General features: G+C 40.8%; 1 protein-coding gene across 5 annotated transcripts in view; it reads right to left on the bottom strand.

Moving 5' to 3' along the window:
- Positions 1-673: 673 nt before the first annotated feature.
- Positions 674-26,672, bottom strand: part of MYOF (myoferlin) — an 85,761-nt gene continuing 59,762 nt past the window's right edge. For 3 of the 5 annotated variants that reach the window (XM_083505815.1, XM_083505819.1, XM_083505817.1), the window contains 24 exons: positions 25,405-25,516; positions 24,570-24,647; positions 23,611-23,792; positions 23,354-23,512; positions 23,138-23,236; positions 22,020-22,181; positions 20,431-20,596; positions 18,977-19,053; positions 15,550-15,561; positions 13,989-14,087; positions 13,385-13,510; positions 13,072-13,227; positions 11,397-11,488; positions 10,527-10,697; positions 9,382-9,530; positions 8,842-8,981; positions 7,866-7,954; positions 7,060-7,155; positions 6,320-6,461; positions 4,813-4,912; positions 4,478-4,671; positions 3,826-3,935; positions 2,113-2,260; positions 674-1,343 (listed from right to left, as the gene is read on the bottom strand). In XM_083505815.1, the coding sequence (XP_083361941.1) occupies positions 1,299-1,343; positions 2,113-2,260; positions 3,826-3,935; positions 4,478-4,671; positions 4,813-4,912; positions 6,320-6,461; positions 7,060-7,155; positions 7,866-7,954; positions 8,842-8,981; positions 9,382-9,530; positions 10,527-10,697; positions 11,397-11,488; positions 13,072-13,227; positions 13,385-13,510; positions 13,989-14,087; positions 15,550-15,561; positions 18,977-19,053; positions 20,431-20,596; positions 22,020-22,181; positions 23,138-23,236; positions 23,354-23,512; positions 23,611-23,792; positions 24,570-24,647; positions 25,405-25,516 (2,904 nt within the window). In that variant the 3' untranslated portion in view covers positions 674-1,298. The remainder of the gene's footprint in view (positions 1,344-2,112; positions 2,261-3,825; positions 3,936-4,477; positions 4,672-4,812; positions 4,913-6,319; positions 6,462-7,059; positions 7,156-7,865; positions 7,955-8,841; positions 8,982-9,381; positions 9,531-10,526; positions 10,698-11,396; positions 11,489-13,071; positions 13,228-13,384; positions 13,511-13,988; positions 14,088-15,549; positions 15,562-18,976; positions 19,054-20,430; positions 20,597-22,019; positions 22,182-23,137; positions 23,237-23,353; positions 23,513-23,610; positions 23,793-24,569; positions 24,648-25,404; positions 25,517-26,672) is intronic. The other 2 variants (XM_083505816.1, XM_083505818.1) reach the window with 1 other exon arrangement.

The following is a 26,672-nucleotide window of genomic DNA, read 5'->3' as shown; positions in this document are numbered from 1 at the left end:
TATATCAGGGGTGAGCAAACTTTTTCCGCAAGGGGCCAGTCCACTGTCCCTCAGACCTTGTGAGGGGCTGGACTATTTTTTTTTTTTTGGGGGGGGGGAATCTCTCCCCACCAACTTTCCCCTTCCTTCTCCATAGCACCAGACGAGCCCCGGTGGCTGCTTACCTGTGCCTTGTGAGTGCCAGGGGCTAGCGGTGGTGGCAGTATGATGAGTGGCACGAAAGGGGTGGCTCTGGAGAGGCGCTGCTTAAAATGGTGTTCAGCCAACCATGGCTCAACAAAGCCCAGCCCCCTTCCTCCTCTAGGCAGGGCAGGGAGAAGCCAGGAGGAAGCAGGCAGGAGGCGCCGCCACGGTGTGTGTGTGTGTGGGGGGGTAAATGGTGCGGACCGAATGATCAGAATCCCCACACTGATCCACGCAGCGATTCCCAGACTGACCATGGGCCGGATCCAGAAGGCTATTGGACCGGATCCAGCCCCCGGGCCTTAGTTTGCCGACCCATGTCCTATATAGTTAATCTTCACTCACCCCATTAATTGATTTCAGTGGGATTATGGGTATCCAACTGCACAGGACTGTAATAATGATACTACCACTGTCTTGACATCTGATTTCTGCTGTTGTGAACACATAATTGAAATTAGAAGTAACTATAATAAGCACAATGATAAACCACGAGTTTATATTGCTTTATTTCACCGTTTTGCTCTAAAAGTTGAACCACAGAGAATGGAAGCTTGTTGCTGTAAATATGACCTTTTAAAAACATGAGGTTCACACAGCTGGTGAACAATTATTATTGCACTGTTTTGTTTTTTTCATTTCTAAAAATGTAAGTAGTGCCTGCTTTTTCCATAAATCAAGAGGCAGGATTTCAAAGTGCTCATGATAAAAAAAACAATACTTTAAATAGAGTGCATCTTTAAAAAGAAGAGAGAAAGGGAAAGCTTTCTGGAATAATGTTTTTGGAAAGTAATTTTTAAAACAAAGATGATAACAAAATGAGAAAATAAACTGTTGTAGTCAAAATGCTGAACTGTAGCATAGTATTTTAGAGTTGGCACCACCCAATACATCATACATAACAGTTCAATTCTTAGAAATGACCCTCTTCCTGGTTAAAAACACAAGCAGTTTGATTTATGCCTCGATCCTATCCAGGGAGTAGGTCCCACTGAATTCAGTGGGGCTTGTTTTTGAGTAGATAGGTATAGGATTATCAGGTGGTTATGTTTGGTCCAAAGGTGGAGGTTTCAATACCTTACTGGAATGTAACATTTTATAGAAAAGGATCTTCCTTAACCAGATGGAAATGGATTCACAATCTTCATTGACAGGTAGTTCTACAAAAAAAGAGAAGGAAAAGTATCAAAGTGCACTCTGAATTTAAACACACACTTATTTTAGTTGAAGAGTGTTTTGCTAAAAACTCAGTTCAACAGACTTTTAATTTAATTTAGGCTCTTTATATCCTGTCCCACACCCACAGATCTCTGGGCAGGTAACAATAAAACCCATAAAACCACATTATCAATTATAAAAACCACAACAATACAATCAAAATAGCAATTGAAACCATTTCAAATGGCAGTGAAGCTATTGTCAAAGACCTGGACAGGACAGCCTGGCATCTACAGGTCAGCAGTTTAGGCACCAACTAGATTTCAAGGGGGAGGAAATTCCAAAACTAGGGCGCCATCATTAATGTCTGCCCTTGTTTCCCAGCAAAATGTACCATTCTAATGCTGGGATGCTAAGGATCATCCTCCCCAGACGCATCATCTGTAAAATTTGGATTTGGCTGGGAAATGTATTGGCAGAGCTTTGAGAACTGGAGTAACTCTGGCTAGTGGCCTCAGTCAACAAAGCAGCTAGCTGCTACATCTGCATTACGTCTTGTTCCAAGTTTTCTTCAGAGATAAACCCTCCGAAGATATAAAATACCCTTAAGGGAAATGACAGGCAATTTATTTCCTTCCCTTTCCAATGATAGTAATTCATGTACTGCTTCCTGGACAGGAGCATCAGGCTTGTATCCTGAATATAAGCCTATAACAGACAGACGCAATGTCACACACTAAAAACACTATTACACATTTTTTAAATGCTTACCGGCAGTGAGTACAGAAGAATTGCTACAAACAAGATCACAATCAGGAGGAGGATGATGCCAATGAAGACCCACTTAAATCTGCGCCACACAATGAATTTCATTGTCTTGCATGGATTTGTGAACCAAAGGAAAGATGTATCTGGTCGGCTATATTTTGGAACAACAACAAAAAAGTTGGTTACCTTAGCAAGGAACATACGATACCAAGTAACTAGCATATTTATTGCTAATGGGCTGTGCTCTCGATTTTGTGTAAGACAAAGATTGCCAACCTGGTAGCCTCTGAACAATTTGGACTACAATTCCTATCAACCCATGCCAGCAATAGTCAGGGATCATGGGAATTGTAGTCCAGCAATATCTGGAGGGTATCACATTGGCTACCCCATTATAGTTGATCATGCTTAGAGCATATCATTCAAAGAGAAAAGGCAGATGTTTTAAAATAAGACCAGTTTGAGCTAATTTACTGTAAATTCACATTTCTATTGCCTTCATCTTCTTGTATGCAGGTTAGGAGTCTTCAGGTGAGAGTCTTCAATCTATTCACTTCTATGGAGCTGAGCCTGCTATTCTGAATATTGAGTTAGGGAAAGGAAACTGGGTTTCTCCCATCCAGCATTTTCCTAGCTGCATGGTGCCTTTGGAATTTTGCCAGCCCTGTAGTTAGGGCAACCTTGCTTACAAATCTTACACAGTAGTTTTCTGTCCCTCATCCTTTTCATTTTCTTGCAGTGTTTGCCTGGCCTTTGCTTCTCTTGATGCCACTACCAGCTGTGCTCTGATGTCACACAGTTGTAATGGTTCCTCCATGACTTCCATTGCCTACTCTGCACTGAGAAGGTTCAAAAAATTCAAAAACTAGGGAGCTGAATCCCAATATGAAATCTGAATGCCAAGTTTCATTGACAATTTTTTATTAATGAAATCACATTACAATTACTTACATGTTGCCTTGGGCTTTTACGTGACTCCTTACTGGCAAATCAGTCAAGTGGGGTTTAAATGAAAACAGGCACATGATATTTGCTGCTTAGGTAGAAAAGTTAAATTATCTGGAAACTTAGTAAAGCCTAGCATATAATGTATCATATTTATAAAACTAAAGACCAGATAGTTCAGAATTTTGATTATGTGCTGCAGAGAGGACCTATATATCATGGATAGGTTCTATGAAACATCCAGTATATAGTTGATGCTAAATGTTTTAAAATAGTTGATTTGTTTAATTCATGTTACAGTCTGTTATTTCTTGAGAAAACTGTGTTGGATCCTGACTTGGTCATGCTTAGAATAAAATCATTTATTTCAATGGGTTTACATTAAGCCTGACTAAGGTCACACCCACACGATACATTTTAAGTACTCTTATATCACTTTTAACAGTCGTGGCTTCCCCCATGAATTGTAGTTTGTTAAGGATGCTGGAAATTGTAGTTCTGTGAGAGGTCTCCTAACTTTCAACACCATTAACAAACTGTAGCTCCCAGGATTCTTGGGGGAAGCCATGACTTTTAAAGTGGTATAAGGGTGCTTTAGATGTATGGCACAGACATCTAGATTTGGCATAGCATTCATTCATCTCCTATCCCCACAAATTCCATCATCCACAGCCAGCATAGCCAATCAGGGATGCTGGGAATTGTAGTTCAACAACATCTGGATACTCAAGGTTAAAGAATATTGAATTCAAATATAGGAAAGTATCTTACTTTGGTTGCTCTAATTTGGGGTTCATATTAGGTTCATCTCTGCCTTTACCAGCTGGCCGTTCATCAATGTCTTTTTCACCAAGGACTTCCAGAGTCATCTCAACTTTACCCTTCAAATAAATGAAAATACCATCAAGGATTTCACAATGAAAGTAAAACAGACCTCCAGTGTTAGGCATTACAGATGAAGAAGAGGAATTACACAGGGTGGGCTAGGTTCTTTATGCTTCCCATTAAGTTTTAAGAAATAAAACTGGAAATTTGTGTGCATAGAATCCTTGGGTTTATATGCCACAAAACACTTATGAATGCATTAAAATCAATGGGAGATAAGCTATTCATGTCAGTTGGTCCTGGCTGCAATCACTGGATCTTGTGCACATCTGGCAAGTTATTCCAGCCTCTTCCAACCTGGTGCCCTCCATATGTTTTTGACAGTAGCTCCCATTAGCCCCAGCTCTGATGATGGTCAGAACATCTGCAGGTCACCAGTCTGAGGAAGGCTGAGTTATGCTATTATGATATTTTGCTCATGGTATTTAAGGAAGGTGGAAAAGTGCTGGAGGGGAAGGGAGTTATAAGAGATTTAGAGGCAAAATGAAACCCTGGCAACTAATGATGTAATTATTTATGCATATTAACGGGGACGTACAGCCAAAACACGGGAGCCATCTTTTTCTGCATAGCATGGCCACCATCCTCTCATGGATTTCTGTTCAAAGAGTGAAGCAATCTTAGGGGTCTTGAGAGTGTTAGTTGGCTTGTATTCTGGAATCATGTCCAAAGAGCACTTTTCTGGAGACTTTGCTGGCACAATTGCATTGTGTAAATCAAGTTCAACAAAACCTATAGGAAAAGACAGAAGGGTGGGTAGGTGGGAAATCTGGTCACACACTTCGTTTCTCTCCAAATGAAAACTTGACAAAAATCTCTCCCTTTGCAAAACTCCCCACCCAACCAACCCATATTATACTTCAAAGGGCATACCGAGATAGTCATCCAAGGAAAACTTATCATTGTCCCATATTTGAATAAGCAGCTTGGGTGGAATTCTGAATTCTGTATTGTCAAGGCTCCAAAAGTGTTCCTAAGGAGAACAAAACCAGTAAAAAGAAATAGTAATTTTCATGCCTGCTGCAGTGACCCAACCTCCCTCCCACTGCCCCTAATTCCATCTCTCTGTCAGCAGCATTTCCACAAACAGGGAGTTGTGACTACAGGAAAAAAAGTGTGTGCCTAAAGCTGGGTTGGGCAACCTTTTGGCCCACCGGGGGACCCAATTCCCCAAACCACATCTACCTTTCAATCAGCTCATGTTTGGGCAGGTGATCTCAGATGATGGACAGAGTTAAATTCTGCATTGGCCAGACTCACTGTTTCCTACAAGGAACAGCACTATGCAGCCACAGCAGCACACTCAACTTCAGCTAATGAGTGAAGAGTTAAATCCTACTCAGTGCTAATTTACTGCTTAATATCTCTCCCCCCACACCTCTGCAGGCCAATTTTGATGAGTCAGACACCTGACATCATCATGACTGACAGTGCGTGGCTCCACCCACCTGTCAAAGTTGGCCAGTAGAGATGGAATGAGATAGAGATTTGGTCTGCTGGCCAAAAAGGATCACATTCAAAAGCAATTCATTAGAAGGTCCTCTGCTTGCCTAAGCTGGTGAAAACTTTTGCTGCTGCACTCACAGCAGACAAGTAATTGGTTTCCTTGCATCTTAACTGTCAATATATTGCTTTTTTTTTAAAAAAAGAATCTTACCTGAAATTTTCACACTATGAAACACTTTAATATTATGCAGGTTTGTAGTTCTGGAGCCAAAAAGGTGTGGGGTTTATTTTTTGTATCTTAGAACTCATTATCAGACATAGTGGAAAGAAAACTATCTCAGGGATATGCAAAGCAAGGTTCATAACAAAATATTTGCATTTTAAAATATTCAGGTGGCAAGGAGTGACAAATACTTGCTTGAATGTGTGAATTTGGTAAAGGCCACAATCTGACCTACCTATGGGCTACTCTAGATATGACATTACAGACACCTGTAATAGTTCTTCCAATATTAAGGCTGATTTTTCTTTATATGAAAAGCAGATGTGGGAGGCTGGAAGTTTCAGTGGAAGAACAGTAAGTGGGAAGGGCTTTTTAACCCTTTCTACTCTGGTCATTTCCTTCCCAAAATCATGTTCTTATACTTTGCTACTTTTCTACTTGTCTCTTTTCCTCTATGGATGGAAAAGCATCTGTGCAGGGGAACAGCAAATCTGAGCAGAAAAAAACAAAGGAGGGGACAGAACTTTCCTTCCATTCCAAACAGATCTACCAAAACATGTGGCTGTGGAGGTTGCAGTTTGCTGTGTCGTTTTTTATTTTTTTTAAAGATTCAGGAAAAATCTACACACAACTCAGTGTCCTGGTGCAAGGCCTTTGGCTGTGAATGGCCAAGCTTAATTTTTATTATTAACATAATCAGAGAAGAATCACCTTTTTTGAAACTGTACAGAGCTGCTCAGCTGGGAAATACTCAAAAGGAAAAATAAATCTCCAGTTGAAGTTCCCTTCCCCGTCTAGGGACCTGTAATGCACATCTGTTTTCTGTTTATTTTCTTCATGGCCAGGCATCCATCTGAAAGTCAGAAACAATGACATTTAGCTGTGTATAGTGAATAGGACTGATGGCTTTGCACAATGCAGCAACACTTCACTGCAGCTTCGGAGCTGTAATGTTTATGTTGCAAAACACCAGAACTGAAACAGAGACCCTGGCACTCTCTTGTCTGATTTCATCCCAAATAGCTCCACTAATCTCAGTGTAATGTGGCCAGTTCTGACAGTTAGATATATTGCCAGAAATCAGTCCCAATGTCCCCATTAAACTTCCTACACCCAAGATAACAAAGAAGTCATTTGACAGGGCCAGCTCAAGACATTTTCATGCCTGAGGACAACGTTCCAGCCTTTCATTAATTCCTTCTTCCAGTAATGACATCACAGGCAGCTGCCTTGTACCAAGTCCATCTAGGCCAGCTCTGTCTGCTCTGACAGGAAGTGGCTCTTCATGCTTCCAGACACGGGTTTTTCCCTCCTTGAGCTGCTGGGGATTGAACCTGGAAATGTCTGCAGTCAAAGCTCAATGCAGTGGTACTCTTAATGAGAACCAGACCTTTAAACTGATCTTACAGTTGTGTTCATCATTAACAAGATCTGGGATATGGGTCTCTTACCCTTTCACATAGATATCACTCATCTCTTCCCCTGTGATGCTTTTTTCATCCAGGATGACATCCTTTGTGTTCCACACAATTACCCGCAGCTCATACCTAGAATACAGGATTTGCTCTTAGGTTTATATCCAGCAGATCAGAGGGAGCCAATATGGTTCGTTCCTGATGTTTTGGACTACAGTTCCCATCATCACAAGCCAGCATGGCCAATGGTCAGGAATGGTTAAACTTGTAAAGGGTTCCCATTCATCTTTAAAGTCACAATTATCCTCGTCATGTAATTTGTGTGTCGGTATTTAAAGAAACAACAAAATGAACTGGACTCCTTGGCAGGTTTTGAATAAACATTCACAAACTTTTTACTGATAATATTTAGATAGATAAATTAAGGATCTGTACAGTTTTGTAACATGCAGAAAATAACATATGTTGGTAAACCAGAGAGAGGAGCTGAGGGAAGTCGGGGGGGGGGGGAGAAGGGGAGGGTGGGTTATGTTTTGGTGAGGGGGGAGGGAAAAAATAGGGGGGATTTAAGGATGATATGCTTTTTGATAATATGTTATGTTGAAATTACTAATAAAAAATATTTTTAAAAAAGGAATGGTTAAACTTGTAGTCCACAACATTTGGAAGGCACTTGGTTGGATATCCCTGTTGTGGAGTATAAAGAACACGTTTGTATTCTAGCAGTGGAAAGGACTGGAACAGAATATGAAGTACTGTGCTCATAATCATCACTGCAGTTAAAGAGTCAACATGGAAGTTCCAAAAAAGCATGCCACCTGCCGTAATCCTTATTTACTTACTTCTTAGCCTTGCGAGGAGTGATGTTGAAAGGAGGGCCGGGTGGACCCATGCTTTTGGGGAAAACATCCACCCACATCTGAAGCTTCCCCTGTATCAAGTAAGGCAATCGTGTCAGGTCTTTTTTTTAAAAAAAAACCCCTGTTATATGACATTATCAATATTCCAATTTGATATCGTGGCCTGAATCCAAAGAACCATGCAGCTTATTGCATATGCACAGTTAGATCTTGGGCTTGACTCTCCACTCTTACACCTGCCTACCATGTCACATGGCAACACATGGTTGAAACACATGAGACCTTTCAAAAGTAATTTATGACATGGCATTGCTGGGTTTCCTGTTGTTTCAAGGTGAAGATGTCAGAAATTTCACTTGGAACGCCCAAGCCCTTGCCACAGTCAATACAGCGCTTGAAGTGCTGCGAAAAATTACAGGTCTTTACCAAAACATCAAGAACGGAATACTGCAGTGACCCATGGAACAGCTTCTCATACCACTTCATATAATAACAAAACAAACAAACAAACAAACAAACAAACAAACAATGCTTAACATGCAGGGGGGGGAAAAGCTCACCCTGCCCCCAAATGACAAAATATGATAAAGATGAAAAATCCTCATCCAGCTCTAATTGTGTGCAGTATTTTTTTGAGGGGGGGGGGTTGATACAGCTAGAAGTCCCAGTGGATACACAGTGCACTTTTTTCCTTCTAAAAAAATGTTTAGGGGTACTGTCATTTTCCTGCTCCTATTGAAATACTGCCCCTCAATGAGGCCAAACTTAGATTCATAAAGTGTTTAGGGGTAGGCGTCCCCCTGCGTCCTCCCAGAAAAAAACACTGTATCTACATCAGGTATGTGATGCCAAGCCAGTCACCAGGGGATTTGGTGGATGTAACTGATGTAGAGATGAGCTCCTTGAAAGAAAAGTGGGATATAAATGCAGTAATAAATAAAATAAAAATGTATAGTACTTGTGAGATGTTTGGCTGGAAGGTACTGAACAAAGTTCTTGTCTCTACATGCTCAGGCACCAAGCCCTGAGTTCTGAGAATGTAAAGGGCAAGCCGTTCTTCACCAGGCCCAAGGTGTTCATGCAGTTTTTTGTTGGCCTCTGAAGTAAAGAAAGAAAAATGTAAATCAGTAGGCATTCACAGCCAAGTACTGAAATTAGCAAGTATCCACATTTGTATAAATATATGCAATCATTCAATAGATTTATGGTGGACCAAGAACAGCCTGCTAGATCTATGAGCACATGGGGTTTTCACTGCTAGCTATGGAAAGGCAAAATTCCACTGTCATGCATTGCATCTCTTTCACTTTCCTATAGCGAACAATTGGAAAGCCCCAGTTCCGCATGCTGATCTGGTTTTCCACATCAAAACTACTGGTTACAAATGACAATGCAGTTTCAATTCTATATTCTTATAAATATAAATGCTCAAGGAAAATACTGTGGGGACAGCACAAAACACAAATCAGCAAAACTCAATAACAAGGAGAAAACTCACCAAATTCTTCCAAAGTGTATTGTCTTCCTCCATAACTAATCCTCGTCCCATTTTCAGAAAGGACTGGGGGAGAATAGCCTTTAACCCTGGCTAAATTTTGCAAGAGTTGTGTTGGCTTCAGTTGGTCTCTCCATGTATTGATACCTGAGCTTTTTTAGGAATTAAGAGAAAATTTCAGGATAGATAGACAATGTGTCTCTTGGATACAGGCACATCATTTCTTAGTAACGCTTTGCCATATTCCTCAATATGATGAACAAGTGGATGGAATTATGTTGAATTTAAAAGACGGGTATTCAACTCCACAATAGGATGTTTTGCGAAACTAAAATATGCTAGGCTATTTTGGAGCCTATGAGAACTAGTTTAGCCTTCTTCTGAGCCCAAGTGATTTTCCCTCCATTGCCAATCACCTATTTCAAGCCTGGACAAACTGTGCTCACTCAGCTTCAAATCATAGTTGATAAAGCTGGCTGTTTTCACTAAGCATAGTTAAGATTAACCACATTTTATGGTTCGGAGGATACACTAAACTGTGGCTAATCTAAAATGGAAGCGGAGCTTCTAATTTTTTTCTAGCCAAGCTGGAGGAAAAGAATGAAGTACCATAGATGAGTCTGGGTGGATGCTATGCTCATTCCTGAAACCATGGTTTAGTGTTATGTCTGAATGAAGCCAAACATACACACACTTCTAGGCTATATTTTTTGTTGCAATGAAAATGAAGTGCCCACATGAAGGATGCTTCCCCCTTGATTTCTTACACACACACTGAAGCTGTAAAATATTATTTGGCACTGCTCACAAGGGCTTCCCATTTCCTGTAATAAAAGCAGCAGTCTTAGATATGAATCCTTTTTACTTATGAAGCTGCCTTATTGAAAAGCACACATGTGCAGGAGCTTCAGGGGCACATTGGCATATATATATATAGGATTCTGAACTGAGGTAAGTTCAGTGGAGACAATGCTTTAATCAGGAAAGCCATAGCATATCCTATCACAGTCTGTGAAAATGCAGTAAATATGAGGCGTTAAGCCAAGCCAAGATAACTGCTTCTAAGGAACGTCGTTTTTGCAGGGAGACATTTAATCATGGGCTTAGGTTTTCCATGTTTTTAATAGCTATAGCAGTGAGCAACTTACACACAGTACTGCTGTGGTATTCCACACTGAGATCCAAAGCGGGAGAGAAATCTGTTTTCCAAATCAATGATGGTTTCACCAACTTTTTCATCTCGAGTCAGCATATCATAGTCATAAACAGAAATTTTCAGATCCTTCTCTTGAGGCAAGAAGCAACTCAGTTCGTACATTCTAAACACAGGAATATTTGGCATGTTTGAAATTCAGAAAACTAACCACCCTGAAAACATTAGTGACACTCACAACAAATACGATCAGCATTTTTCATAAACCAGTAAGACACTGCAATTGGAATTACTAGTTAAACACCCTGCAAGGGTCACTATGGACCTGTGGGCTGATACAAGATAATTGGCTGATAGAAAAAACAGCAAATGAGTACTATAAAAATCCTTATTTCTAACTTATAAATACATCTTAATTCGTCACATTCTGAGGACATTAGCATATCATTAGCATAAGGATTAAACTCTCTACCTTCTTCCAAAATCCCCCACCCCTTTTAAAAAATAGTTTACAATTCCAGTTTATTAACTGGAATATTAGTACTATCAGCAGAATATATAAGCATTTTTAAATGGGAGAATTTTCTTCCTCTGTAAATTGAGGTGAATGTTCTAGTCCATCCCTCATTGTGTTCTAATCCAATTCAGGATCCTCCCATAACAAAAAACCAGAAGAAAAGCGTGCCACACTTTCCCCCCATTCCCCTGACTTTTTTTTTCATAAGCAAGAGTAAGGTGAAATAATGATTTCTTGAAACAAAATTAAATGCTATGAAAATGCTATGACAAGGCATAATTGTTCTTTAATCTATGAGAGGATTAGAGCCATTCTAATCACACAGAAGGAGGAAGTCTTAAAAGTTACCTGCCAAAAATTGGATTGATAGTGTTGGGAATATAATGATCTCTGTCTTCCACCACTTTTTTGCCCAAGGTGATTTTAATATAAGGATCACACTGTTTGGAAACAAGGGTATTGTTAATTCATGTGCACTGTAGGATTGATAATTAATACATGCCGCATTTTCTACGAAGGTCCATGTCTATATATGGAGCTCCTACACAAGGACATTTCCCAAGGAAATTTGGCCGATGGAACAGCTCTGGGCATGCAGCCTTTTGTGCAGATAGAGCTGGCCCTTTCACCTAAGAGGCTGGAGAACCACTCCAGCTCTTCCCAGCAAGGAGCGCCATTTATGCCTTGGTGCACTGGTCTCTGCAAGTAATTGCTATGTTAGTCATTCCAATCCTTATCTCATCTATTGCTGTGACACCACTGTGAGGCAGGTAACAGATGCTGCCTTTTAAGAGAGATAGATGGGGGAAGTGACTTGCTTAGGAGCGCCTGGGGGAGTCTACGTCCACCTGAAAATTTCAGCCAGATTCTCAATTCCAAGTCTGGCATTCTCAGTCATGGTATTATATTATAAAACATTTCAGTATTCATAGCTCTGTACACTCCTACCTTGGATCCCAAATGCCTTGTGAGTCAAACGTTTTGGCTCCCGAATGCCGCAAACCCAGAAGTGGGTGTTCTGGTTTGCGAACGTTCTTCAGAACCTGAATGTTTGACATGGCTTCTGCGGCTTCTAATTGGCTTCAGAAGCTTTCTGCAGCCAATCGGAAGCTGTACCTTGGTTTCTAGCCCAGTATACCTGAAGGAGTGTCTCCACCCCCATCGTTCTGCCCGGACACTGAGGTCCAGCGCCGAGGGCCTTCTGGCGGTTCCCTCACCGTGAGAAGCAAAGCTACAGGGAACCAGGCAGAGGGCCTTCTCAGTAGTGGCGCCTGCCCTGTGGAACGCCCTCCCATCAGATGTCAAAGAGATAAACAACTACCAGACATTTAGAAGACATCTGAAGGCAGCCCTGTTTTGGGAAGTTTTTAATGTGTGACATTTTAATGTATTTTTAATCTTTGTTGGAAGCCACCCAGAGTGGCTGGGGAAACCCAGCCAGATGGGTGGAGTACAAATAATAAATTATTATTGTTATTATTGTTATTATTGTGAACATTTTTGGAAGTGTAATGAACTTCTGGAACGGATTCCGTTTGACTTCCGAGGTACCACTGTATATATCTGCCTATTTCTTCCTGCTAAATTATTGCAAAATTATTATTACTATTAATAATAATATTACCCGAATCCTGGTCTAAACCAGAATCCTGGTCCAAAGCTGTACTACAACTTGCAGACCAGGGATGTCTAACTGGACAATCATGAGGTTCCGGTGTTGATTATGGGCTCCCTTGTGGTGGCATAAGAGCATCCGGCCCCTCCCCCTCCTCCATTCACGCATGATCGTTAGAACAGAAGACAGAGTTTTCGCTGCGAGGCAGATTGTTCCCTTGGTGAGCGACATTTTCCTCTCCAAAATGGGCTTTCCTCCCTAAATAAAGCTCAACAACTCAACACCTCAGGGGTAGATCCCTGCTAGTTTTTTATTCTGTGAGTAGATTGCAGTCTCTTGGGAGTTGGATGTCCCTGTTGTAGACAATAGTGGTCTAATCTTAATGCTCATCTGGAAATGTTAACTCACCATTCCATTGTTATCCTTAGGCTGGAGTTCTAAGCCTCGGACTATATAAATCCGAATGATACACTCTTGAGGCCCACTGTCTGGAAGTTCACGGAACTGCCGGGGAGGAGGTGGCACATTAGGGTCATCTGGTAATGCGTAGATCCTAAAAGAGCCCTATGAAGTTAAACAAAAATGAAAAGGTAAGTCCAAACCAAAACAAGCCTTTTTTACGTATCTGTTCTGTCTTAGGAATGGAGTACTACGCAGAACAGTACCGTACTTAAGCTTGGTTTTCTGCCTAATAATGTAATTTAAGGTGTGCGTGTTTTACCTTAAATTCTCCCACAACACTAGGGTCATCATTTTCTTCAGACCTGCCCCGATGCAGCTTGAAAGTATCACAAAAATCTGTTAAACCCCTAAAATCGGGTACATTCTCCAGTTCACTCTTGTACACCTTGAAACAAAAGTTAGGTAAAATTACCAAAAAAAGCATTAGAAACAAACAAGTGGCAAGCTTCAATAAATGCACAACTTTGCAAAACATCCCTAAGTTTTAAAGAAAGTGACTGTGTGTGTATATATAATTCATGGTGCGTGTGAAAGAACTTTAGATTGCCTGGGATAATAATACAGTAAGCAGCAATCTGTTATTTGGTGGCGTGATCTTGTCATTTTCCCATAGCACTCATGCAAAATGTGCAGTGATCATGCAAGAGAATATGCCTCTTTCAAGGTAACTTTGGAGTTTCCCCCCTGGGACCTATTTCACAACCCCTTGTACAAAAATAAAAAAGCAATATGCCTCAAGTTTTTTAAAATTGAGGGTGGCAACTTCAACCAAAAACAGTACATTGAACTAAAATCTGCTTATTTTTAAAGTTGGCGACATCTTTAATCAACAACAACAAGAAGAATGCACTCAAAACAAATACCTTTAGCGTATCGTATCCCTTTGCAATATATTGTCCACATTTCTCAGTATCTCCTATTGAAGCATAAAACTTGCTCCACCAGTCGACAATTTCTTCCTCCTATATAAAAATGGGAGATTATAGGTGGAAGTAAAAACAAACTGAAATTCTAGTATGATCTATTCCAGCCCATGGATGGGGACCCTGTGGCCCTCCAAATGTTGCTGAAATGCAACTTTCATCAGCCCTATCTGCTGGCCATGTTAACTTGGCCTGAAGGAATTTAGAAGTCCAGTAATACCTGGAAGTTCCCCACAGGCTCCCCACCTCAGATCTAGTCCTTAGGTGTGGAAGCTAGGCAGCACACATGTATAGCAGGGGCCAAGCCTTAACCAATCACAGCAAGCAGAGGAAGGGGCACCTTAAGCTGGATATGTGTGCTGTAGACCTCACCAGAAGACATTCTGATTAAATGGCCCAAAAGTCTATGATGGGGCAAAGAGAGATTCACAGATCATACAGTTCCTATAGCAAAAAGTTGCAAGGCAGAGAATGGCTCTAGATCTAACAGAGCCTCAAAGCCAGATTACATTGGATATGCCAGAAAACCCTCTTGCATGAGATGCCTTTTCCTGGCATAGGACCTCTTTCCCCACAATCCCAGCAAGGGCTCTTCCCAGCAGATCTCTTCAGAGTAGGTGCACTACTTGGCTCTGGGTGACCTGAGGGGCACAGAGAGGCCTCCAGTGGTTAAGATTCACACTGGCACATCTATGGCAAGGTGTCGGGAGCTCTGCACGTTTGCAGTTCCCTGACCCTAAATTTGGGTGCTGGTGACACTCAACCTGCTTTCCATGCAACTTGTACAGGGAGTGCACTGCGAATAAAAGGCAGAATATGTAAGAAGCTAAAGATTTAGTCCGAAATACAGAGCAGAAAACTGAAGTGACAAAGGTGCATCTGGCCAATTGCTATCGCTTTGTTATATCTCTTCATTTCAACAGAGCTTCATTGGTTCTCTGGTGGATATCTCATTAAAATAAATACGAGGAACGTGGAACTTTTCTTCCAATGGGTCCTCCTTTCAGAGCTGCTTTTTGAGAGGAAACGGGTGGGCCAAACTGCATGTAGCTCCACCCCTTTATTAATACAGTTGTACCTTGGAAGTCAAACAGAATCCATTAAAAAAGTTTGTTCGGCTGCCAAAGTGTTCGAAAACCAAAGCGCTACTTCTGATTGGCTGCAGGAAGCTCCTGCAGCCAATCGGAAGTTGCAGAAGCCCTGTTGTACGTTCGGCTTCCAAAAGAACGTTTGAAAACCAGTACAGTCACTTCCGGGTTTTGATCATTTGGGAGCAAAAACATTCGAGAACTAGGCTGCTCGAAAACCAAGGTACGACTGTATTCTTCCTTCCAGAAACTTAAACTCATGCAGCCGCAACTGACCAGGTTGAGGCTAGTTAACTTTAACAATGTAAAGTTATTGTGTGCTGTATTACCACATATTTTAGAACATGGTGAGACTTCTTAATAAGTACAAAGGGAATAGTTTACATAACCAAAATCAGGATAGATTTCATTACCTTTTCTGTGAGCTGTTCAGGAGGACACATCCAAAGGGATGGGGAAGGAAAAACCAAAGCAGAATAGTTAAAATTCAACCAATATTTCCCCCCGGTTCTATACACTGAATAAAATAAATTGTGGGTGTTTAATGAATATATTAAATGTGCAGGCAATATATTTTTTTATTTGTGTCTCTGCATATTGACCAAGTATTTATTAGGGTAGTATGTCCATTTCATAACCAACAGACCTGTTAATCCAACAATTTGATACTCCAGAAAATAAATACAGCAATTTGATACAGTTGGAAAATAAAGCATCTAATGGAAGTACCACAAGGGCTTAACCTGATTATCAGCCTGACAGTTCCAGGACTCATTCATTTGTTCAGAATCTCCCAAGTAATTAAAACTGCACTGGTGATCTGTTACTGTTAAAAGGTGACTAGGATGTGTTATATAAGAATTCCATTTTATTTTCAGTTTTATGAAGATTGCAGTCATACGCCACGTGATTTCAAATCCACGCTTTAGATAGGCTTACATTATTTTGAATTGCATTGTTTTATCACAGGGCTCCTTTGGGAGGATAGTCAAGAGAGAAAGTTAATAAATAAATATCTAAGCACTTACAGAACCACCTTATGCATGTCTGTTGAAAAGTAAGTTCCAGTGAGTTTGATAGGACTTATTTTGGGGTTGCAACCTTAATATCTGTTTTATTTTATTGGTTTACCATGATGTGAAAGCCAGTCTTTGTGCAATAAATACTTTCCACACAATATTGTGCCCTCAGCACCTGGTAAAGCTCTGACCATTTGGCTATTGAAAGTTGTAGTCCCATGAATTATTCTATATTGGGGGTGGCGGGGGGGAGAGAAACTGTTTTTTTTTTTCTGGAGTAGAAAACTTGTCATCTCCAAATGTTGTTGGATTCCAACTTCCATCAGCCCAAGCCAGCATGGCCAATGTGAGAGACGATGGGAGTTTAGGTTCAGCAACATCTGGAGGGTCCCAGATTCCCCAGCCCTCCTTTAGAGCTTGAAACAGAGAGAAAGTACTGTGAAAATTATTATTTCGATTGGCATTCTAATGAAAGAGAGAGAAAACACACGCAAAATGAACCATTATTTTCTTGCTGCACTTTGTACAGCTACCACCACCACTTCTGCCCTGATATTTTGAAAATATAAACTTGATGATTCTGTGTAAGTCTGTAAAACAAATTCCCACAACAAACTACAATTATAACCTCTAGCTGTGAATGCCACTGATTATAGTATAGCCCATGAACACTCATTGTGTCCCCAAAACCAATAAGTTTGAGATTTTGGAGAAAACATCCATATAAAGATCAGAATCATCTACTGCAGGGGTCGGCAAGCTTACCGGACAATGGGCCAGCCCATGCTCCATCCGTCGGAGAAGCGCCTGTGTGTGTGCGCACACGCTATTTCTGGCACACATCCAGGTCGGAGGAGCGCCTGTGCTCATGCACACAGGCACCATCAACTCGGAAGTTGGTCCCCGCGCTGCGCTGTGCCATGCCGAGTGGGTGGTAGGGGCAGCAGGGGTCGCCATGGGCCGGATAGAGGAGCCCCATGGGCTGCTACCAGCCCATGGGCCTTAGGTTGCTGACCCCTGATCTACTGCATGTGAAGATAAGAATTTTCCTTCAATATCCAACTTAACTTTTAAAAAATATTTTTATTATGTTTTATTTGTATATGATTCCATCTTATTGTCAACATCCAAATCCGCACCCTATGTGAATTGCTAATGTGAATGCAAGCTTTCCAGTTCCAAATGGAAATGCTGCTCTGCAAATGTCCAAATGTGAATGGAAATTTATTTTCTAAGTAATCATTCTGTTTTAAAACCTGAAACTTGGTTTTCTCCAAAACCTCCCTGCAAAAGATTCAAAGGAGGAATGAAAGTTCTGTGAACCAAAGCACCTAAGGCCCCAGGTGAATAGTGCGCATGCGTTTTCTTCATACATACATGCACTGTTGTTGGAGAAGCCATTTTGCTGAGTGCTGTTGACATACCGCTTAAACACTAGAAATTGGAATGTAGTTTAGGAAAGTTCTACATCTGTTATTCTAGTCTGTTAACGGCATACTCTTTTTTAATGTTTGCTTCCCCAAGAAGCCTTTATTTTGTCTTACCTTTAAAATATCTCAAATAATTGAAGTCCATATTTTATTGATATATTGATTTTTTGATTTTTTTTAAAAAAAGTTTGCTAGGTTGATCTCTTCAGAACCTAAGAATACCACTTCTTCCTTTTCATTCAAAAGTGTAATCCTACAACCTCTAGGTAAAATGTGAAGTTATCAAGTAAAATATTACAAGCCACAGGCAGTATACAACCCTACAGTCCTTCCTTTCTCCAATCTTTCTTGATAGTGGTTAGTGAATGGTGACCTCTAATTATTACAGTCGAACAGGAAGACTTACTGATACAATGAACATATGTTATTATCTGCAAGGACATGGACCTCTGTGGTTTACTTTATCATCACTCAGTGTGTTTACAATAACATAATGTTTGCTCATCTAATTGGCTCTCTCATATGGTACAATTAAAGGGCAGCTATACTACATCAAAGACTAAATGAAACGGCAGTCAACGAGGGAGAAGGGGCTTCTCAAAGCAAGACAAACACAGTTTTAAACAACCTGCAATTACACAGAAAGAGATAAATCACAATTTTAAAGCTTTTGTATTAAATGATGAACTTCAAATATGTTCATCATGTGTTAGCACGCAAGCTAAAAAATGCATTAAGCATTAGCATTTGGACTCATATTTGCCTTTGATGAACAATCTTGCATATTAGTTAACTGGCAATACTCAGTTTACAGTAAATAATATAGGAGTACGTATTGATGTTCAAAATTACTTTGAACTTGCTAAATGCAAATGTGCACTACATGCATCTAAGTTGAGCCATTCATCTTGCCATGTAATTGAGGAAATAACAGGTAGGCCATGCAACTGACAGGTGTTTTGTTTAACAGCACCTGCATGAAAATGCTATTTGGGCTCCCTAAATTCAACCAAATCTAATTAATATTTTGGATTTTGAACCTCAAGGATTGCCAGTGAACAGGATAAGAGTTCAAACATTATTCATCAATTTATTCACTGAATAATTTAGAACAGCAAATATGTTCTAAAGCTGCTGGCAAACAATTCACAACCAGCATGAACATATACAAGTAAGAGATTTCCATTTACACAGATAAATAAAATAGTAAGACTGGAGAAATAACAAAGTATACTTCTACATATACTTCTACACTGGATTCCCAGAGCTCCCTCCAACTTTTACAGACACTTTGCCTGGTTAGGTTTGTGTCTGCTGAAGTTGTAGGCTAAAAAGCCAATGAACTGACCACAAAAATGGAAAGGACTGAACCTGCAAATTAAGGCGATTACCTGCGCTGCTAGTAAAGGTTGCGTGTCTTCTACTTCAATGATCACATCCTGCCGAGGTGCAGCTGACAGAAGAGTAACTGAAAATCAAACATTCCATGATGATAAGCAACTCATGGGGGGGGGGGAGGGGAAATCACACCTGTAAACTTTTTTTTAGTCATAATTCTAGCCTTTATTTTTTCCAATTCCTCCTGCTATCTCTCTTTGTCTAGAAAAGTCTAGAGCCTGCACCAAATTGTCAGCTGCCTAGAGCTCAAACAAACATGTACACACAAAAATATTCTTGAATATATTGTACTTTTGTGTGGATTTTATTGTACACCACTTTGGGAGAAAATCTTGCCTAAAAAGCAGGGTAGTAAGTCAGGCTTTATGTTGTGGGGGGCAGAACCAAGTTATCTGTAGCACAATAGGTCAGTTAGTTAAGTATTTTTATTTCTTTCCCTGATTAAAGGGGCAGTTGCTATGCCCATGTAGCCAACAAGGTCATTCCATTTGTACAATGGAATCCCCGCCCAAAAAAAATCTGTTCTGAGAGGGGGAGAAGTTCTACTGCCCTACTGTGACAACTTTATTGGATACAACCCACAATAAAGATAGATGGGTTGGCTCTAACTGTTAGTCATACGTAGGTCTTACTGAAATTAATGTAAAAAAACAGTAATGACTAACTTCAGCCCTGTTGATTTCAATGGGAATGTAACTAGCTTAGGTTTGAGCCAACCCGTTTGCTTTCCACCAGGGCGCTGAAAACTATTAACTCCATAACTCAGTGTGGAGAACAATTAAAAAGGTGGGACTGGGTCACAGCAGTACCAAGAGTGACATTGCAAAATCATTCGCTAATATTCTTGCAGCTTTCTCAACTTTCTGTCATTATGTGTGAATACTAGGGATGGACTTATCAGTTTTCGTTTCAAGACTGTGACAGTTCTGCATGTGTTCATTCATAAGTATACCCTGTCCTGTTTCCACATTAATCTACATTTTTTTTAAAAAAATCCACACCATAACTTGTTTAAATACATATTTTCTCTCAAAACATGTATTCCCTCAAAGCACCCATTTCTAAATGCATCCCCCAACATGCAGAGAACTGCACCACAACATCTGAAGAAGTATAAAAACCAAAGGAAAACTGCATTCAGGTCTCTACACCGGTCCAGAAGATATTGGTACAGTCAATTTGTATCAAAATTCATGAATAATGTTTTCCTCAAGCATCCCTAGTGAATACTGGTTCTTTAAAAACGATACTGCCAGGTGTGCTGAGTCAGTCTAACATCCATGGAAAAAGTTGCCTCTACAACCTTCACAAACGAATGGGAGCTACAGAAAAGTCGGCATACATTTACTTCAAGAGATTGCATGTTTGCTATGTTTCCTGCAAATTGTGTTGATTGTTAACAAACCTACATCCAATAAGAAAAATATCATTATTATGGGAGCTCTACCTTTCATCTGTGGTGCAATGTCGGCTTTTGTCGCATAAGGATCACAGCGAAAACGCTCCAGTGCCCCAATGGTACATTGTCCCACGATAGGTTTACGGCCAAATTGCCTGTGGTCTATCACTTTAATAACTAGTGATGGCGTGTACAATTCCTCTTTGGGCAGCGACTAGTTCAAAACAAAAAAACAGAACACAGTTCCTTAACTTAAAACAAATACACACCTCACAGGATTCCTTTGCTTTCGAATGAGCTGTACAACCTGCCCTGATTCTGGCAACTCTTACATGTATGTAGGTCTGTACCAAAGCGGAATGTGGGTGGGCCAACTTTAAGAACAAAAGGGGTGCCTGGATGGGGATGCTAAGCGTCCTCACACCCCAAAACTTATTTCCATTCAAACTCTACCCCTGAGTGCTTCCCTTTCAGTTGGGCTCCAGGACTGGATAATGGAATAGTTTCATTTTTTTTTACTTGAAGGCACCCACAAGAGAGAGCTTTATACACCCGTAGTATAACCTTGAATCTAGCTTGGGAGCAACTAACAGCGAGTTTGTGAGTTGTAATCAAGAACGGATGGGAAATCCACTGGGCAAAAAGTGAAGCATTCTTGCAGTAGGCATGAATGCACATGCACCGGCATGCAAGTGCTATCTGTGCTACGTGAGTTTCCCACCCTCTTACACAGCCCTTCCCTGGATGGGCATGCAAATATACATCCACATCTAACGTCAGTGCCACTGAGCATGGCCATCCATGTGCAACAAAGGCTTCACACAGTGCTTTGCTGCACACAGGACTCTCTAGAAATATTTAAATTACCTCAAAGGTAATTTCCAGGGTGGGTTCATTTACTTCATGAGGTTGGGTGATGCGTTTGCCTCAGGTGGCACTCCCAAGGAGGTGTCACATGGTTCTGCCACCCAGCTTTGCCACTGGTTTCCCTGGCCTCTAGGGACAGAGGGGGACTGGCAGCAAAGCCTGAGTCAGTAAGAGGGGATGTGTTTCACCATCCAGCTTTGCTGCCGGGGGGGGGGGGAGATCTTCCCCGCTTCGTGGTGTGGTGGGGTTTTGCACTAGCTTATCCTGAAGGAACGGATTCAAAGGCTCACTGGCAGGCAGGAGGGGGGGGGACCCAGAAAGACTCTCCCCCCTATCCATCCATCAGGGAAGACTCCTTATGGAATTATGTCAAAGAGAACAACAACTACCAGATTTTTAGAGGACATCTGAAGGCAGCCCTGTTTAGGGAAGCTTTTAATGTTTGATGCATTACTGTATTTTAATATTTTGTTGGAAGCCACCCAGAGTGGCTGGGGAGGCCCAGCCAGATGGGCGGGGTATAAATATATTGTTGTTGTTGTTGTTGTTGTTGTTGTTGTTGTTGTTGTTGTTGTTGATTTATTTATTTTTATTTGCACTCCCATCGTGGGGATGACAGCAGGCTGTTTAGCCTCAGGTGCCAAAACGCCTCCGGCCACCTGATATCCACTGCTATTGCTCTAATATGAGCATCCTAATTCAAATTCCCCCCTTTACCAGCACCACAAGTGTGCTACAGATCTTCAATAAAAGAGAATTCAGTACCATACCACTGTCATGCAGAGAACAGATCCAGGAAAATTTGGTGTCTTCTTCAGGTTTTTAATCACAACAGATTCTATCATTTCACCTCCACACTCTATAATGAGACTGGGGGAAGTAACAGAAGCCATTTGGTAGCTTTTCATGTTGCGCAGTCCCCAGGCAAGGATCTGTTTCAAACAAAAAACAAAGCAAACACCATCAACGTTGCTAAAGGAAAACATGCTCTGTTGCCTGGGTCTCCAACCTTATCAGACCTGGGAGCACACTTAGAAACCCGAGAAGCAGTCATGAGACCACCTCAGAACAGTTCAATGATTAAATCTCCATTTTTTGCCACTCATTTAAACCACAAGTTACAGATTTATATCACTGGGAATGTTCTCAGCTGCATGCACTTACACAGAGCTTGGTGCATACAGTGCTTAAACAAGCCATACTTTATGGCATATTGTCACATCTGCTTGTGACCACCATATAGAACTCACACCTGCCCAATGTAAGGAAATGGGGGGCAGAACTCATCCCCTCCCATTTGTATAATGAACAGTGTGCTGTGGCTGGGTTCAAGGAAGTAGAGGACCCACAATGGTAAGACTACATTGTTTATTAATTCAAATACAATGTATAAATGTCAGCATTTATGCAACACTTTTTGTAAGCACTCAGTGTCCATCACTCGTGGGATTGCATTGCAGCCCTGTAAGATAAGCTGGTACTGTCATACCCACATCACATATGCAGGGCTGAGAGACATTTGCTAACCGAAGGCTAAGTTCATGACTTTGATTACATTTGGACAAGGAACTTCCCAACTCCTTTCTCAAGCATTCCATTGGCTACACATCTGGTGACAGTTTACCATGAACAGACATTTATCTGTTGCCATCAACCTGGGATAGAAACTTGCACAAATAAAGCCTAGTCCCCAAAAACATTCTGAACACTTTAATGCTTCTTGATCCAAAACAGCACCTGTTGTTTCCACACAGCCTTATGAATATCTCAGGTTTTGCCACGGCTAGCACCTGGCCTTATACATGCAGGTATCTATGAATTATAGTGAATGTTATTAAGCGCATGGCCCTGTGCATCATTGTCTATTTTCAAGTAACAACAACAATACCTCAATAGCAGTCCGTTGAACCACGGGTCTGATTCCTTGTGGCACCATATAAAGGTTTGATGCTTTTTTTGAAGGAAGAATTGGAAGGTTGGTTCCACCCTGCTCAAAGATACAAAGAAAAGGGTTTCTTAATGCATATAAAGCCTAAGTCATACAGAGCAATCATCTCGTCAAGGCGGCTTTAAGTCTGAAATCAATATATTTGTTTTCTGTTACCTTTTCACTCAGCAAAAGCTCAGCTGCTAAAAGCACATCTCCACAAGCTTTGCCCCCATTTATAACTGGATACCAGAGAAGTTTCGGACTGATGTCAATATCTGGGTTGAGCTTGACCATAGGACAGCAAGAGGTTCTTCCAAGGAACTCATCTTTGCCCTGCAAAAATGGACGAATCCAAAATGGTGAATTTGTAACCATCTGCTGTCATTATATAATCCAGAGGAAATCTGGATAAAAGCTGATATGATACCCACCACTTGGTCACTGTCAAAGAGTTCAACAACCACATGAGGAGGGCTTTGTTCTACCGTGTAGGGATCTCCATAGATTTCAATTTCATCAAATATGACAGTTTGATCCCATGTTGGGTTCAATGTTGACCTGATGGTTTCGGTTGTTTTGCTTCGGTGAAGGAATGAAACATGAGCATACGGATCTAACAAACCACAGGAGAACAGATATGGGTATAGTGATCCATTTTAAAAGACTGACTTTTATATTCCCATTCTCTCTTTCTTCTATAATTGGCAAACAAAAGTTGATCTGACAAGCTGGGTGTCTGCCAGCCCGTGCTGTAGATATGATAGACAATCCAATATAAAATTATTCTTGTGCATGGTAACCATTCTTGAATACCTTTGTATCTAAGGTACAACACCTAAGGACACATGAACAAGAGAGTCATTCCACCTGCAACTTAAACAGTACATCCCACAAACTGAACACACAGATCTGACATGAGTCTAAAACGTAGTTATTTATGGCCTTATTATGAAGCAGAGGTGAATGATTAAAGAGCTCTAGGCCTCCTGTTAGAAAGACTTTTAAACCATCAGGGCCTCTGAAGAAGGTACCTGATTATGGGTATTAGCATTTCCTGTACAAATTGTCATTACCCAGTGCCCAGAGCAATGTAAAATGTTAGATGGAGGCCATCCTCACTGACCTCTTAACAAGGGATCTAATTTCATTTAACTTTTTTTGGTCGTTAATAAGAAAAGGTGTTCAATACATTCTTTGAAGAGACAGGTTTTCAGAGGGTTAAGGGAGAAAAAATGGGATTGGGGAGTGGACATGAAAAAAAAAATCAAGAGAAACTCCCAAAGCCTTGAACATTTCAATCTAACTGCTGCAGAAAAAAAAAAGAATGGACTTGCTTTGGCAGACAAATGTGTCCTTTGGATTTAATAGATCCCCACCTCAGCCTAAGTACCTGAAAAGCTGTCTTTATCCAAAGCTATTAGATTTCTTGCTTGATAGATATAACATCGAAGGTGGTAACTGTAGACTCCTTAAAAAGAAAAAGAAGCTAAATCAGAAGGCTGTAAATGAAATAGCAACTTCACTTTTTCAGCTCTAAACCTCAGCATCTCTGCTTCTTCCCATCACTTGGCTCTTGGTGTGCTTTCCATGGCCATCCCCCCACCCCACGCTGCCTGATTTTAGTGGTCCACAAACTTCAAGTGGTTGAAGATGAGAGATAACATATCCAATGCATTAAAACATTGATTTTTAATTGCGTTTTTAATTATTTCTTTAATTCCCTATATACTGCATTGTTTTTCATTTGTTCACTGGAATTTGAATAGTAATGCAATGAAATACAACATATAAGAAATTAAGGAATTAAGTAGAATTAAAAATCATCCAGCACCTAGGACAGCGCATTACAATTGCTACAACACAGAGAAAAATCATGAAGTGGTTTGCCAAGACCCTCAGCAATTTTCAAGGGGTCCATAGGGAAAAGGTGTCTGAGAATCACTGGCTTAGCCTATTGTGCAACCAAAATCATGGTTAAGGTATCTGCTTCTTCACCGCATTTTGTAGCCAAGGTTTGTCCAGGTTTGTTACAGGTTGTGGTTAAGGACGAGAGATCCATGGAGAGGCAAAAATAGTTATTAATATTTTGATCACACAGAGAAAGCTGTATCAGATGAGGAAAAGGGTAAGGCCTTTAGAAAACTAGTCATGCAGCCACAACAAAAAGTCTTGCAGCACCTTAAAGAAATATACAGTCTCAAATCAGGAATTTCACATGAACTTACTGTCAAAGTTGCAAGAGATTATAGGAGTGCTTGCACCGAATATGCGTGTTGCTGCTGCCTCTTTGGTCTTCTCAGAAGATTTTTCTCCCTCATCAATGCTTGTATCTGCTCCCTAAGATTATATGCATATTATTATTGTTTCTCATTTATAAAACTTGAACGAAAAGCTCAGTTATTGATTCAGATATTCCCGGAAGGAGATGTAGTTGCTGTTTTAAAAAGTACACTAATATTTATTCACTATTGTGGGTTCAAAAGAGTAATGTCAGGACCCTAAACCAGTCACACCCAGAACACTTCAAAGAAAGGGAGAGACTGAAATTCACTTCTACAGGCAATTGATTATCATAGTTAGTAAAAATAAGCAGTTTCTATTCCTTGATCCCTTCCACCACTCCTGGGTCAATGCTGTTAGACAAAAGTTCATCAAAAGACTGCATGAAGAGATGAAAAGTTAAGCCTCATGTTTAACTCCACATATAGTTTGGGAGGAAGAAGATTGAGAGAAGACAGCTTGGGATGATCGTAAGTATTTGCACTTTAAAAAGTAAAAAAACAGGATTCTGGAGGCCCTGCTTTATGCTGAACTTTCTATATTGCTATTACAAGCTGCTGGATAAAAGCTTTAGTTGATTTAATTGCCTTCACATAATCCAGCATTTTACCAGGACGCGGGTGGCGCTGTGAGTGGCACAGGTGGCGCCTAGGACTTGCCAATCAGAAGGTCGGCGGTTCGAATCCCCGTGATGGGGTGAGCTCCCATTGCTCTGTCCCTGCTCCTGCCAACCTAGCAGTTTGAAAGCATGTCAAAGTGCAAGTAGATAAATAGGTACCACTCCGGCAGGAAGGTAAACGGCATTTCCGTGCGCTGCTCTGGTTTGCCAGAAGTGGCTTAGTCATGCTGGCCACATGACCCGGAAGCTGTACGCCGGCTCCCTTGGCCAATAAAGCAAGATGAGTTCCGCAACCCCAGAGTTGGTCACGACTGGACCTAATGGTCAGGGGTCCCTTTACCTTTTTAATCCAGCATTTTACAGCCTCCCCTTATACATTGCTTTCAATTATTCCATCAGGTATGGTTATATATATATATACTTCAAACTCTGTCGCATTCCTTTTTCTCTCTACAGCAGACAGACTCATCTACAGCATTTTGGCATTCTGCTGAAAACTCTCCCACACAGTCTTAGTCACAGTCAAGTACTACTTAGAATGCAGGAATATAGAAATGTGCCTCATGAAGTCAGACCATTGATTTATCTAACTCA

Source organism: Podarcis liolepis (genome assembly GCF_965112155.1).
Source record: "Podarcis liolepis genome assembly, chromosome: 5".
In the NCBI taxonomy this organism is placed as follows: Eukaryota; Metazoa; Chordata; class Lepidosauria; order Squamata; family Lacertidae; genus Podarcis; species Podarcis liolepis.
The sequence above is the reverse complement of the archived record's forward strand: the minus strand, read 5'-3'. Positions and strand labels throughout refer to the sequence as shown.